This window comes from Hemicordylus capensis, chromosome 2, assembly GCF_027244095.1.
Source record: "Hemicordylus capensis ecotype Gifberg chromosome 2, rHemCap1.1.pri, whole genome shotgun sequence".
NCBI lineage: Eukaryota > Metazoa > Chordata > Lepidosauria > Squamata > Cordylidae > Hemicordylus > Hemicordylus capensis.
This window is the reverse complement of record NC_069658.1, coordinates 256,901,966-256,917,644: the sequence shown is the minus strand read 5'-3', so window position 1 is coordinate 256,917,644 and position 15,679 is coordinate 256,901,966. Positions and strand designations below refer to the sequence as shown.

Below are 15,679 nucleotides of genomic sequence, written 5' to 3'. Positions count from 1 at the left end.
GTCTTAATTATGTATAACATGTTGTGTCTTGGCTTTTTTGAGGAGAGGAGAGCTGGTCTGGTGGTAGCAAGCATGACTTGTCCCCATAGCTAAGCAGGGTCTGCCCTGGTTGCATATGAATGGGAGACTTGATGTGTGAGCACTGTAAGATATTCCCCTCAGGGGATGGAGCCGCTCTGGGAAGAGCATCTAGGCTCCAAGTTCCCTCCCTGGCTTCTCCAAGATAGGGCTGAGAGAGATTCCTGCCTGCAACCTTGGAGAAGCTAGACCAATGTCTGACTCAGTATAGGGCAGTTTCCTATGTTCCTATAATGCATCTTTTTAAAAAATGATGTTAGAGATAGTAAAAAAACTATATTTAAGATGTTTGGGGGGGGGGAAGTTTTTTGAATTTTTAAAATTTGGTTATTGTTAACCAACGGGTTACTATCTACTTGGTAGACAATAGCCAATTTTGTACGTACAATTTTGTACGTACCAAGGAGGAGAAAACTTTATAGTTCAAAGAAGCTTTATTGAATTCTGCAGAGTGAACAAAGTGGCTGTCTAGGGGATAGCTCCCAAAGACAAGATGGACCCAAGATGGTGTCCGTCCAAAGCTTTTATACAACAATTGATACATCTGAATACATCATCATTCACAACAAGCCAGCCAGGTAGTCCAGCAGTACAACTCCATATTAGGCCAACAGGCTTACAATACTACCATTGTTAATAGAGTGCTTATGCAGCTTTCGAGGAGGCATTTCAGATACCAGCATCATCACCTCTCCTGACCAGTAGGCCAGAACAAAGCAAGGCATAGAGAATCTATATTATTATTTCTCCAAGACAGGCCATACGTGGCGACGTGGTAGGAAGGAGGCTATTGGCTGTTCTTCAAGACGGGCCATGTGTGGCGATGTGGTGGGAAGGAGGCGATTGGCTGAGTTTGCAAGCAGAAGCATCTGATTGGGCAGTAGAGATTCCATATGCAGATAAGGAGGAGTGGCTTGTGATGGTTAAGGTCTGTTGGAATGCAGCTGTTACAGGTCGGAAGATGTTCTGGATATAAAAGGATAGCAGGCAGGGGTCTGCAAAAAGGCAGGTCGTGAGGGAGGAAAGAGCCCCTTCAGGAGAAGGAGGATGCCGTTGTGTAAATGAACAAAAAATTTTAACTCAGGGAAGAAGGGAGAAAAAACATGAAGGGAGGGGGAAGAAAGAGTGGAGAAGAGCAAGTGGGGGAGAGAGAAAGAGAAAAAGAAGGGAGGAAGAAGAGAGACCGAAGGAAGGGCAAGGGACGGGCCTGAGCCTGTCAGCAGCCTGACAGGGGAATGAGTGGCCATGGCGGCACTGGCAGCAAGGAAGGGTCCGGGCAACCACTGCTGCTGTTTGAGGCTACTGAGGCCATTGTAAGAGGGAGGCAGGCAGGCAAGGGATGGGCCTGGGCCTGTCAGCGGCCGAGCGAACGAGCGAGCGGCGGGGTAGAGAGAGCGAGAGCGGCAGGGGGAGAGTGAGCGAGTGAGCAAGCTGCGGGGGGAGAGCGGACTGCAGGGGGGAGCGAGCAAGTGGCGGGGGAGCAAGCGAGCGGCAGGGGAGAGCGAACGAGCGAGCGGCGGGGTTAGAGAGAGAGAGAGCGGCGGGGGAGAGTGAGCGAGTGAGCAAGCTGCAGGGGGAGAGTGGACTGCAGGGGGAGAGCGAGCAAGTGGCAGGGGAGAGCGAGAGCAAGCTGCGGGGGGAGAGCGAACTGCAGGGAGAGAGTGAGCGAGTGGCGGGGGGAGAGCGAGCCAGCGGCAGGGGGGAAAGTCGAGCCAGCGGCGGGGGGAGAGAGCGCGAGTGGTGGGGGAGAACGAGTGAGAGGTGGGGGAGAGCGAGCGAGTGGCAGGGGGAGAGCGAGCGACCCTTGAAGCCAAAAAGTGCAACCACATGCTCCTTTTTCAAGCCTCACTATCACACTCATAAAGATATTGAGCTACCTTAGGCCTTGGCTTTGGCATGCTCCTTGTATTACCCATAGACATCATTATGGAAATCAAAATACAACAGCATACAGTAACAAGCATGACCAACACCGCTCCACCAATCACATATCCAGGAATCTTTACCATACCAAGTCTATCTCCTGAGATAACCTTCTTTGGCAATTTAGGTAGAACTTCCCTACATGGGTGTCCTGGGGTGTTTATCTAAGAATCTGAACCTGGAAAGCCTGATTTTAGGACCCATACTAACCATGGGTTAACTCTTTTATCCAAACCACATAAGTATGGGCTTTGGTTTTGTTCTGTCTATAACAGATAAAACCCTCTGGTGGTTCTCTGAATCTTGCTGATAACATTTTCCAATACACCGCATACGTCAAGTATCAAAACTATCATTAATACATAAACCATCATACATTTTCTCAATCATAATCAGTCCCATAATTGTCAAGAATGCATACACAACATCAATAGCATGTACAGCCGTGTTCCAAGCCAATTCCATTTCACCAGAAGTACCTGCCACACTCCTCTCTGGGTCTGACATTCCAATTCCAGGAACGATTGTGCAGAGAGCTTTGTGGAGCCAAGGGCTTCCAGTGATTAATGGATTATTAGCTCATGGAAAGCAATGGCAATGATAATTAGTATCATTCTGGAATCAGGTATACTTACAGTCACATCAGATAACAAGTAGAGGTGCTCAGGAAATTAACAGATAAAACTTTAGCTAGCCAGTTTTCTCACATCCAGAACAGGCCTAGGAAGTCTCAAATAATGTCTGTAGAGCACAAAAGAACCTTCAAGTTGGAGAAAGTGCAGACTTACAGGTAGATGCCTTGGGTAGGACAGTAAGATGATTGGCACAGGATGTAGGCATCTTCTGATCTCACCCACAGTACCCACCAGTCGGAGTTCCGCAATAATAGCAGCACATAGTCACCACAAGGAAGAGGAGCAAATCAAAGGAAGTGGAGCAAATCAACAAATCAACTCCCACCCCACTTAGTAGCTTCTTGGGGTAGCAAATAATTCAGGGGCAGTTGGATATTTGGGTAGCCTGTTAGCCATCAGGCACTCCTCAGGTATTTGGCGTCAAATCCTCACCCACAGCACTCTGGGACGCAGGAGGAGCAGGAACAGGAAACTTGCATCAGGGCCTCTTCCTTGAACACAGGGCAGGGCAGCCGATGGACGTTCCATCACCATTGGCCTAGACTGGAAACGGGACCCCACTCAGGCAACTGCTGTTGACGGCGGGCATCCCAGTCTGCTCCAGGTCAGAGTTGTCCTCTGGGGATTTCTTTGACAATTGGATGGAAGAATCCAGGACCAGGTACTCCTTCCCTCACACTTGACCATTGTTCCGGGTCACATACAGATCTGGAGAAGACCAGTCTTTCTTGGAAAGATAGTTCAAGACACAGTTGGTTGCAAACCTGCTTACTTGGGAGAAAGATGGGCAAGTGAGTTACCAACAATTCCCTCCCCTGGGTAGGGATAGCGTCCTGGGATCAGGTCCCTGGCAACACAAGTGGGTACCATTCCCAAAGAAGAAAGGTTATAAAACTTTCAAGGCAAATAACAGAATGAATAAAACCTGAGGCCATTGTCAACTTGGTCCTTTGGCATCGTTTCCCAATCATGTTTTGTGTCTTGCCTGTTTGCCCTGGCTCCTCTACCTGTCAGAGTCCAAAACAGGGGATGATGTCCTCCTTCGGCTTTAATCCAAGCAAAAATGACAGCTGCAAATGTTCACAACAAAAAGGTGCCCACGTTTTCACCCCCCCTTGTGGGTCTGTGGCTTTGAGGAGACACTGAAGCAGGCCTAACAGGTCAAACATAGTTTTCACTCGAGAGGCTGCAACATAAATTCCAGCGTTTGAATTCCACATAGGCCATCTGAGTGTGACTGCTGACAAAGTCTGGTTTCCATGTAGCCTCATGACAACCCTTTGAGGCAGGCCAACTAATTGCATCTATCACGTCCCCCTATCTGCAGGTGTGGAGCTCTCATTGCGTGGGGTTGCTGCAGAGGTCCTGCTGTTTGCACACACAGGTAGGTCTTGAGTTCCAGTCCTGGAATCCAGTCCCGATTGCACTGCCCCCAATATATTCTGTGGACACAGGTTCAGCTATTAAAGGTGTGGTTCCCCCAACCCCACACAGATTTCAACCAGCCGGGCTTTTCTGATGCCTCTGCATCTCTGACGCACGAGGCTGTCACTTTCCCCTCTCCCTGTCAGATTGCACTACTCACCAACATATTTTGTGGACACAGGTTCAGCTATTAGTTGTGTGGTTACTCACCGCACAGGTGTTTAGTAACCTGGACAGGGAGAGGTAGAAAACCTTTTGTGATGCGGGAGCATGCCCAAGCCTAGTCCACTGTGCAGCTTTGCTAACTGAATCTGTCATGTCCCCCTATCTCCAGGTGAGGAGCTTTCATTGCGTGAGGTTGCAGCAGAGGTCCTGCTGTTCGCACACACAGGTCCTATCCACCTTATCCACTCCATGCATGATTTTATAGACATCTATCATGTCTCCCTGCAGTCGCCTTTTTTCTAAATTAAATAGGCCCAGGTGTTGTAGTCTTGCGTCAAAAGAAAGGTCCTCTAGGACCATGATCATCCTCAGATGTTATTGGACTTCAGCTCCCATAATCACCAATCAAAGGCTATTGGGGCTGGGGATTATGGGAGTTAAAGTCCAATAGCATCTGGACACCCAGTGTTGAGAATCCCTGGTTAGGACATCATCTCTTGTCACTGCTATCGGACTCAGTCCTTTAGACCCCATTCCTAAAAAGCCTGTTTCTGGAACAGGTAGATGCTCAGGATCCTCTGCTGTAAAGACATACGCAAAGAACTAATTTAGCTTCTCTGCCACCTCCATATCCTCCTTAATAATCCCTTTGACTCCCTCATTGTCTAATGGTCCAACCACCTCCCTGGCAGGTTTCCTGCATCTGATGTATTTAAAGAAGTTTTTGTTATTCCCCTTGATGTTTTTGAATAAATGTTCCTCAGACTCTCTTTTTGCATCCGTTATTGTCACTTTGCATATATTTTACTAGAGTTTGTGTTCCTTTCTTTTCTCCTCATTTGGGCAGGCCTTCCAGTTTGAGAAGGAAGTCTTCTTCCCTTTTATGGCCTCCTTGACTTTACCTGTTATTCATGCTGGCATCCTCCTGGACCTAGTGGTACCTTTCCTCCTTTTTGGTATACCATCTAACTGGGCTTCTATTAATGTGTTTTTTAGTCAACTCCATGCATTATGGAGCGAAGTGACTCTCCTGATTTTCCCTTTCAGTTTTCTTTTCACCATACTCCTCATTTGGGAGAAGTTTCCTCTTCTGAAATTCAAAGTGTCTGTGTTAGACTTATTTGGTGATTCTCTCCCCGCATGTATGCTGAATTTGATTGCACTATGGCCACTCTTCCCTAAAAGGTCCATGACACTGACATCACGCATCAGGTCCTGGGTGCCACTCAGGAATAAGTCCAAGGTCACCTTCTCTCTGGTTGGTTCCAAGACCAACTGTTCTAGGGCACAGTCATTCAACATATCTAGAACTTTGACTTCTTTGTTGTTACCTGGCTATGAATTTACCCAGCCTATGTGTGGGTAATTGAAGCCACCCATTATTACTGCCCTGCCTCTCCTTGAAGCCTCTGATTTCCTCCTGCAACTCCCAGTCACTGTCAGCATGTTTGTCTGGAGGGTGATAGCACGTCCCCAGTACCAAATTTCCATTCAGGCCTTATATTGTCATTATCAGATGTTCATCTTTGCTGACCGCATCTGTCAGGTCCCCTTATGAGCAGGTGTGTCACTTTCATTGTGTGGGGTTGCAGCAGAGGAGGAAGTGCTAACTAAGTAGGGTCTATTCCTGATTTTTTATTTCTAAAAAAAATAACTTTTTGCTATGGATTCTAAAGTTGAGAGTTTTCCTTTTTAAAGACAACAGTTTAAAATAGCCTCTGTGATGAGGCTAGCCTAAAGTTTTATTTTGAGAGACCACATGTTTATTTTGAGAGACCACATCCCACTCCGCATAAACATCATACTGTTTTTTGTGTGTATATGAGGTATAAGTAGGGCAATTTCATACATTCTGACCAGACCATCTTTTAAAAAACTCCATAATCACTACCTCTTTCCTTATTCAGTAACAATTGGTAATTTTTCTATTGTGTTCCGTTTGGGAGTACTTTCAAGTTAATATTTTATAAATTTCTGTTCTGCATGGCAGATGACAAGAACTTGGAAGCATCATTCTGTTGTGAGTGTGTGTGTGTGTACATGCACAGGCAGTAAGTTGGTGGTGATGCTTAACATTTTTGTGTATTGGGTTGGGGTGGAATTTTGAGCTCAGTGCCCCAGGGAGATTTTTTTTCAGCTGCAAAAAACCTAGTGTCTGTTTCCTAATTGCCTCCTTGTCTAATACCTGGCCACAATTGTCTTCCCTTAATGGTCCATGATGTCTGAGCAGATCACCCAGGCTTTGTTTATGAATGCATGCTCACAAAGAGATGTTTTTCTGTCTGGCCAATTTTTTTTACACCCAATAACAAATCAGAAAGCATCTTCAGATGGTCAATTGTCACATGACTTGATTCCTTTAACAAGTCAAGGGAGCCGTTTGCAAGTTGCTGGCTAGCTGTGCTTCATTTACTGTCACTTGGTAAGTATGACTTCTTAAAGTTTAATTTTCCCTTCCAAGCATGCTTGAAGATGTAAGGATGCATGCTTTTCTGTCCTAGCCTAGCAGATTTTATACTAGAATTGGACAGGTCCATAGAAAAATTCCCTGGGGAACTATTAATCTCAAGCTGTCCGTGTGGGCAGTTTGCTTGATTAGTTCATAAGTTAGCTGATATTTATATTCCACTGCTCCTGCTAGGAGCTCAGAGCGGTATGCATCCTTAGTTTTGTCTGCACAACAGCCCTCTGAGGTCGATTAGGCTGGGAGATACATGACTGGTCCACCATTGAGTTGAGTTTCCTGGTTGAATGGTGATTAGAATTCAGGTCTTCCCGGTCCTGGTCCAACACTCCAAGCACCATGTTTAGAGAGTATTGGCTAGGCGAGGAGAGCTGGTCTTGTGGTAGCAAGCATGACTTGCCCCTTGGTTGAGCAGGGACTGCCATGGTTTCATGTGAATGGCAGATTACATGTGTGAGCACTGGAAGATATTTCCCTTAGGGGATGTAGCCATTCTGGGAAGAGAAGAAGCTTCCGAGTTCCCTCCCTGGCAGCTTCTCCAAGATAGGGCTGACAGAGATTCCTGCATTCAACCTTGGAGAGGCCACTGCCATCCTGTATAGACAATTTTGAGCTAAATGGACCTATGGTCTGACTCAATGTTGTTAGTTGTTGCGATGTCTGGTGTGTTCTTCTGAGAGTGGAATCTTTGGTGGAAAATGAGTTGGAGTGCACTGATATAACCATGAAAGCCGGTTCTTGTCTGGGTGGTGCACGACGCCAAATAATACACACACACACACACACACACACACACACACACACACACACACACACAGGGAAAAGCTTATGGGATTTTACTGCTAGCAAGTAAGGCTTTCGGGGTTCACCCAAATCGAGAGCGAAGACCCCCAGTTACAGGTAAGTATTTATACACAGAGGGTAGCTTAGTCATCTGTCATGGTGTAACAAAAGTCTTAGAAGGAATGCAAAGCCTATCATCAGTGCAGATCCACCTTTGTTTACATCAGAATGAAACAATTGACCATCCCTTAACTTGTATCAGTTTCCCAACATCCGCCTTTTATAGCCTATTCCATTTCCCGTTCTGCCCCTTCCCTTATCTTCCTAGAGGTGTCAGCGAGTTATATGGGCCCCTTGTCTATGTTTCTCTCAACAGCTGCAGCAGATTTACTCCTTAAGCGGTAAAGGCTACCTCCCTGGGCAGAGAGGGCTGAGGGAATTAACCCCTTTGTTTCCAGTGTGGAAGAGGCATAGAGAGTTATGGGACTTCATATTAAGATGGCTGTGCTGTGGTTCCCTAGGCCTTAGTTTTAGGTTAGACTGCCCTCCCAACGTGGATGGTTTGCATAGGTATATCACTACTTTCACTCACAGTAGGAAATAAATGAGACTACATCCATTTGTTCTCATGATTTTCATCACAGAGAAGTTAGCCTGCCTGCAGTGATGCTTTCATCCCCTGTCTCCAGCTCCACAAAGATGTCTGGTGAGTTTTTAATTGTTCTATTCTTATCCCTGAAACATTAATTGTGAGGTATGCAGGGAAGAAATTACAGAGAGTGTCCAGTTCAGTGAAAACATACTTACTTCATCCCCAAGTCATGCTTTATACAGCTTCTATCAAGATATATTCCTTATCACTTAAGTCACTGCATGATTTCATGACCTTGCAGAACCCACACAGAGCTTCTGTGTGGTAGTTTACTTGGGGGCCTCGCTGACCCCGCACAGAGCATCTGCGCAGTGGTGCACTGAGCCTGTGGTGCACTGAGCCTGTGGTGCACTGAGCCTCCCTCCACCACTCTCTCGCTTGCTCTCTCCTACCCACCACGTTATCGCTCACCCTCTCCTCCGCACCACTCTCCCAACCACTCTCTCACTCGTTATCTCCTCCCCACCACTCTTGCCCGCTCTCTCACTCGCGCTGGCCCCCCACTCTCTTGTTCTCCCCCTTCACAACTCTCTCGCTCGCTTTCCCTCCCCTACAACTCTCTCACTCTCTTCTCACCCCACTCCCTGCTTAAGGATTCTAAGTGGCCACCCACACTCCTCTACGGCTGCTGCCCTCTTGCTTTCCAAAATCTTGCGCGCTGCCAGCCAATTGCCTCCTCCCAGGGGCGTAACTACCATTAGGCAAGGGGATGCGGCCTCGAGGGGCCCCCCAGAGGCAAGTCACATGACTCCCCAATAGCCGCAGAGCTTCAGTGCCATGGAAAAGCCAACCCCAGGTTCGGAGCAAAGGCGGCATGCATGCAGCAAAGTCCTTGTCTGCAGAAGCAACTCTGAGCCGGGAGCGCTCTTCCCCATGGGAGGGTGGAGGGACGGGGTTAAAGTGAGGGAGTGGAGTTTTCTAGAGAAGTTGGCATAATGGGGATGTGAGTGTGAGTGCACTATATATTGTGAAGTGTGTGTATCAGCGAGGGGCCCATTTTAAAATTTTGTCTCTGGGCCCACTCCAGCCTTGTTACGCCCCTGCCTCCTCCAACTCTGTCAGCCAATCTCCTCCTTTCTGCCACCTCCCCACACTTCACTCTCTCCCCCCACAACTCTCTCGCTCACTCACCCCCCCAACACAACTCTCTCGCTCACCTGTGTCGACCTGTCGTGCAACTGTTCTTCAATCCCCATTTCTATGCTGGCAGGTGTGGTGGGCGGGTGTGGCGGGCAGGCACTAACAATGGCCTCCCTTTTGCACAACCACTTTCCTCAACGCCATCAAGCTCCCTGGTGCGTTTTGAGGTGGCGAACAACCCCCCGCCCCCTTCGGGTGAATTCCATGGCAGAATTCCCTGGCCCTCCACAAGGTCTGCCCACAGTCCCCAAACTCCCTGCTTCATGACCCCAGCTGCCAAACTCCCTGGCTTCCGAAGCGGCTGCCCGCACTCCTCTCCAGCTATATCTATATCTATAGCTGTTGGCCTTCTCACTTACCGGATGCTGCCATCCAATCGCCTCCTTTCTGCCACATCCTCACGCATGGCCCGTCTCAGAGAAATAAGTATATAGAAATAAGTATATAGAGTGTGTGTGTGTATCTGTATCTGTATCTATATCTATTTCTATCTCTCTATCTATATCTCCGTCAACAGTCACTGGAGGTACTGTGCCAGTTAGTGGATAGTGCCAGTTGTTCTCCCCGCTAAATAAAGGGGATCTTTGGGTTTAGAAGGTGCCTCTATGCCCCTTTCTTTCTGATGGCGATGTTTCGATTTCATCCTAATCATACAGGTCCGGTTCCGGGCGCAACCACCATTCCCTTCGAAGAGAAGCTTTTGCACATTCTGGAGTACAAGACATCCAAAGTGTTCCCCCCAAATCTGAGTAGATCACAGAAACAAACTTTCAGATTGCTTGCTAGTAAATACAGTCTCAAAAGTAAGTGTTACCATGTAACTGTACTATATGTCAAGATGCATGCACTTCCGAGAATTATTTAAGTATCCACTGTTCAGCATGTTCCTTCCGATTTATATAGTAGCAAGCAGATACAGCTGTCATATGAAACGCTGTTTTTTAACCAAGATAAACATTCCTGCTGGATCAGGCCCAAGGACCATCCAGTCCAGTGCCCGTTTCCAACAGTGGTCCACCATATGCCTATTTGAAGCCCGCAGAAAAGACATGAGGTCATGCCCTCTCTCCTGCTGCTGCTGCTCCCCTGCAACTCTTACTTGACTCTGAAGCTGGAATCTTTACTTAGGAAAGGTGCCCCTTTGCCCAGTTGTTAGGGACTAATGAAGCTGCAGTTGTTATGAGAAAGCAAGGCCGCCATAAGGGAGGGACTAGCAATGCATCGTATATTAACATTCTTGAGTCAATGCAAAATAATTTGTCCACCTCCCACCCCATTCTTCATTAAAGACAAAAAGGAGAATTGTGCTCAGTCTTAAAGATGTGCAAGCATTTTCCTGCCCTGCCACTATTTCCTGGTCGAAGTGCACACTGGAGTTTTGGGACTCTGTATGCTGTATGCCTAGCTATGGAGAATTGGGAGGCGGGTGGAGGGGGGGAAATTCACCACATGTCCTGTCCAGGTGATGTATAAATGCTGTACAATCCACAGATGGGAAACTTTTCTATAATAAAAATGGAATGCAACGTGCAGTGGTCATGTCAGTTCCAGAGGCTATTGAAAAATTTAACGGTCATCACACTTACTCCGGGCACTATGGTATCCTTAAGACCAGGTCAAGCATCAGCCATAAGTATTATTGGCCAGGGATGACAAAGGACATAGAGAAATGGGTATGTACATACTCTTTTGATTACTAGCTGGGTTCTGTCGCCTTGCGTGGACTACTCTTACTAACAATGCCCCTCTGCTTGATGCTTTCTTTCAAAGGCAGGAGGACATTAAAGCAGTGGCGTAGCAGGACTGCTGGCGGTCTGTGTGCAGCTGCTGCCGCCGCACAGCCCCGCCGCTAGCCCCGCCGCTGACCCCGCCCCTGCATCTGACGTCAGACGCTGGGGCTATCCACGCCCCCGCATCTGACATCATATGCGGGGGCGTGGTCTGGCCGAACGGAGCCTTGAGGCTCCATTCGGCCAAGAGACACTCAGTTGCTCTTTAACTGCCGAAGGGGCCGCGTGGCCCCTTCGGCAGTTAAACGAAGCTGGCGCTGCTTTCACAGTGCAGACCAGGAGCAGCTCTTTCCTGCAGGGAAGAGCCGCTCCTGGGCTGTGCTGCAAAAGAAGCGCCAGCCTTTTAACTCCTGAAGGGGCCGCGCAGGGCCCTGCAGGGTAGAGCCACTCCTGGGCTGTGCTGCCTTTGTTTAACTGCCGAAGGGGCCGCGCGGCCCCCGCTCGGGAGATAAACTAGCCTCCCCGCGTCAGACATCAGACGTGGGGGGCGTGTCGGGGCTGCTCATGTGGCCCCTGATTGGTCAGTGACCTGGGTTCTTTGAACCCATTGGCCCAATGGTGGCTCCACCCCTGCATTAAAGTATTCCTGCCGGATCATGCACCATACCCATTTAGTCCAGCACCCCGTTCCATAAACCCGTGGCAGTGCTCCAGCAACACATGTGGGCGTGCCCTCTGTCCTACTGCCACTCTGCTTCAGCTGACACTTTAAGGCATCCTGCCTCCGAGGCTTGAGGTGTTCTATAGCCCTCAGACTAACTGCCATTGATAGACCTCTCCTCCACCAAGGCCTGTGGCTGTCACCACATCTGGTGGCAGAGAAATCCCCCAGTTTAGTATGCGTTGCTTAAAAATGTACATCTTACTGTTGGACAAAAATTTTCTTTCAGTCCTTTCAAAGGCATGATTGCTGATTTTAGGTCTGACTGAAATGTCGAAAGCACTCCCTCGATCAACTTTTTCGAAGCATTTCAGACCCCATCAGAATATGTGCACAGTTTTGTCCACACTGACAATCCAAGAGGCTACCAATCTGTTTTTCCATCCATTGAAATTTACCTTGGTTGCTATATAATCCAGGTATTGATCATCAAAACTAATGCTTTCTTAAACAACATGACAGATCTCCACCTGTGATGTCTGCCAGAGATTTGGTGTTCCCGATAATGCTGATACAGAGCTGCACAGTGTCAAAGTGAGTACCTATTAAATATTCTTAGATGAAGTACATTCTTAGATGAAGTACAGTACGTATGGAGAGCATGCAAGTAAACCTCACTCTGCAATGAACATTTTGTGTCCCCCTATAACAATTATATTACCGCCCCCTCCGTCATTAGTACTAATGGCCGGCTATTCCGTCCCCCTTGCAGCAACTCCGTTACGAAATCTAGGTATGCTCACACTCTGCCACATTTTTCACCAAATTGGTATTATAATCCACGGAGGCCCCCCCCCCCCCGGTTGTAGGGCAGCACGTGATTTCGTGCAATAGTTGTGTTGTTGAGATTCAGCAAATACAAGTTCAGACTTTCACACTGCAGTGGTGTTTCCAAAACTGGATATAATAGCCCCTTTCTGAGTTAGTTAGATCCTCGGACCACCTCTTCAGGAAAAAGCACGGCACCCCTGTCACTGCTGTATCCCACTCTCTGGGTGGCTCTAAGGTCTCAAATTGCATTTCATTCATTAAGCGCTTGAATTGTGATGAATGCACTTGCACTGGAGCAATGCAGCCTGTTCTCAGCTGAATGCAAAGCTAAACTAAAAGTGCAATCCTCTCAGGCCACACAGCAGCCCGGAGTGAGGCAGATGTTCAGATCCCTCCAGCAGCTCCGGAAACTTCCCCGCAGATCTTCCTCTTGCATGAGCTACCAATAGCTTTTCTCCTCTGTCTGTACTTATCATTTGAGAACCATATTCTAAAAGGGCCCTGAGAGGCAGAATGCATGCTAAGAACTTGCTGATCTGCTTCAAGGACCACACAGGAGTGACTGAAAACTGGTGAAATAACTAGCTGATTTGGATTGCTTATAACAAATCAGAGCATAGGAAGTGAGAACCAAGGCACAGGAACACTGGAAGCTGGTGTATATGAATTCAGACCATTGGCCCACCTAGTTCATTATTGTCAACACAGACTTACAGAGGCTTCTCCCAGGTTACAGGCAGGAGTGTGTCTCTTAGCCATGTCATGGAGATGCTGACAGGGCGGGAACTTGGAACCTTGCAGCTCTTCAAAGAGCAGCTTCATCCCCTGAGGGGAGTATCTTACAGTGCTAACAGCATTCAAACCTGGAGACTACCAGCATAAGTACAATTTTTTAGAGGTTGTTCACCTCTAGAAATGGAACTAGCTGGTGTATCAACCAAAGCTGATAAAAAGCACTCCTGGTCAGTGCCTCAACTTGAATTCAAGATGCATTCCGGGAATCCAAATTGTGTGAAAAGTCCAACTATTGACTTCAGTAATGATTTGGCCATCTTATCTTTTATTGGTGAGGCCTGCACCCACTTGCTGAAATAATCAATGCTGACAAATAATATATACTTGTTTCCGGCTGAAGTTTCTGGGAAAGATCCCATGAGATCCATTCCCACCAACTCCCATGGATGCCAAGCCTGAATGTTGAAGCATTAGAATCAGTGAGTATGGTGCTTTTGAGATATATTGTCACAGGAATATCTAGTTGGTCAAATCTGTGCTGCAATTAGTGTACATGACATGCGTAAATATAAATGATACTTTCACTAAGGAACTTTATCTTGCTCCGTTGCTGAAACAGGATGGCAAAGTCTACTGGCAAGATGAAGATATTGCCCAGGAAGTTATTCGACAGGCTTCCAAGAACAAAGCAGCTGTGGAAGCAGCTCAGAGGAACATCCAGAAAGCACAAGAAAGGCAGCAGAAGCAGTACAGGGAGAGGAAAACATCCAAATATAGTGTTATGAATGTCTGTGTTGGTGGTAAAGTACTGCTTCTGAATTATCAAAAGAGAACACAAAAGGGGGCAAACCTTGAGCCAGACTACCAAGGACCCTACATTGTGGACAGGCTTGAAGGGAGAAAGGTCACACTACGCACTATTCAGGGAAAGCCAATGAAAACAAAATACCATATTTCTTTGGTGAAGCCTTACAAAGAGATGTCTTATCCTGTTCCCAAGGACCACGAATACATTCGTGTTGGCCCACAGAATGGAAAGCTTGCAGTAGCACCAATAGCATGCAACGATGACTCGTGTACCAAGATGAGCATGAAGGAATGCCACAACAATTTGTGGCAATCTGCAGTAGGCACTGCAGAAGATCCCATGGAGACATGGGCTAAGAAAGGTGTGTAATATGCAAGCACGGTCCATCTAAGCTGATGGAAAATGGGCACAAAGTATGGTTTTGCTGTGGGATGGTTCAGTAAGAAATCTGGGTGTGGTGGGCATGCTGGGCCAGGGAAACAGTTAGTTGTGGTGGCTGACTTGCAGTCAGACATCCATCAACTGCTATAACTGTTTTGCCTTATTTTTCAAGCAAAAGTGATCATGGAGCGCAAGGAAGAAGATAGATTGGAAGCAGTCGTGCACTCCACAACAGAGGCGTAACTAGGGAAAACGGCGCCCGGGGCAAGCACTGAAATTGCGCCCCCCCCGCCGTGCCCCCCCGCCACCCCCCAACATACATCTGACTGACACACATGTTTCAGAAAACTTTTATTTTAAAAATTACAAAAATTACCAAAAATTTCAAAATGCAATAAATAACCAAAAATGCAATAAATAACCAAAAATGCAGAAATTGCAACTCACGCTCATTAATTTTCTAATTAGCAAACTATCATAACTTGGCCCTCCTTGCTTTCATAAATGCAAATCAGTCTATGATGCCATCAAAGTCAGTTTTGAGCCACCCAGCAAGTATTATGCCTGAATGGGGATTTGAACTCGGGTTTCCCCGGATCGCCCTCACAACTGTGTAGGGTGGGAAGTGCAGTGGAAAAGAAGAAATGCCCCCCGGCCCTCCTACCCACTTTAGCTTCTGAGGAAAGGAGTGTGTGTGTATGTGCGCGCGTGCCCAGGCAGGGGATCTATCTATCTATCTATCTATCTATCTATCTAATCACTTCAATATTGCAATGCTATAACTAAGCCACCACTTTAAAAAAAAAAATCTCTCATACTTATAACATACATAAATTAAGCAAGCATTTCATTTCTTCTTTTTTCTTAATAATGCCTGCGCTTACATGCTAAGTACACAAGTAAATTGCCAATGGGACCCATTTGTTAGGCTAAAAAAACAATCCTCAAACATATACATTATGATAAGCTTGCTGTGGAGTGCCTGTCCTTTAAAAAAACCTCATACCTTTTAAGTATAAAATAAGAATTCAGACAAGACTGTTTATTTTTGCCTGTCTTTTAAAAAATCATTCTTATTCTGATCTGTGATATGACATATACCCACAAAACATGGGTTTGCCCCTCCTAGGAGGGAGAGCAGCTAATATGTGTACAGAGCCTGTGACACTCCATGGTAGCTAATAGATCCAAGGAAGACTACGCTGCTTATCTCTGGGGCAGGCAGGAGATGTTTTCAATCACCATACTCCTTTTTGACATCTCTTTCA

At 47.0% G+C, this 15,679-nt stretch overlaps 1 protein-coding gene across 1 annotated transcript; it reads left to right on the top strand.

The window, feature by feature from the left end:
* Positions 1–10,782: 10,782 nt before the first annotated feature.
* LOC128343955 (uncharacterized) lies at positions 10,783–14,399 on the top strand. Its single transcript, XM_053293394.1, has 3 exons — positions 10,783–10,938; positions 12,179–12,250; positions 13,842–14,399. Exons 1-3 carry the CDS (start codon positions 10,786–10,788, stop codon positions 14,397–14,399), a joined length of 783 nt encoding a protein of 260 aa, XP_053149369.1. The 5' UTR covers positions 10,783–10,785.
* The last annotated feature ends 1,280 nt before the right edge of the window (positions 14,400–15,679 follow it).

Bases quoted from the DNA above. Each gene is read 5' to 3' on its own strand.
- LOC128343955 (XM_053293394.1), top strand. From the start codon at position 10,786: ATGCAACGTGCAGTGGTCATGTCAGTTCCAGAGGCTATTGAAAAATTT. The intron at 10,939-12,178 runs GTATGTACATAC...ACAACATGACAG, and splicing joins CAAAGGACATAGAGAAATGG to ATCTCCACCTGTGATGTCTG. The intron at 12,251-13,841 runs GTGAGTACCTAT...TTGCTGAAACAG, and splicing joins CAGAGCTGCACAGTGTCAAA to GATGGCAAAGTCTACTGGCA.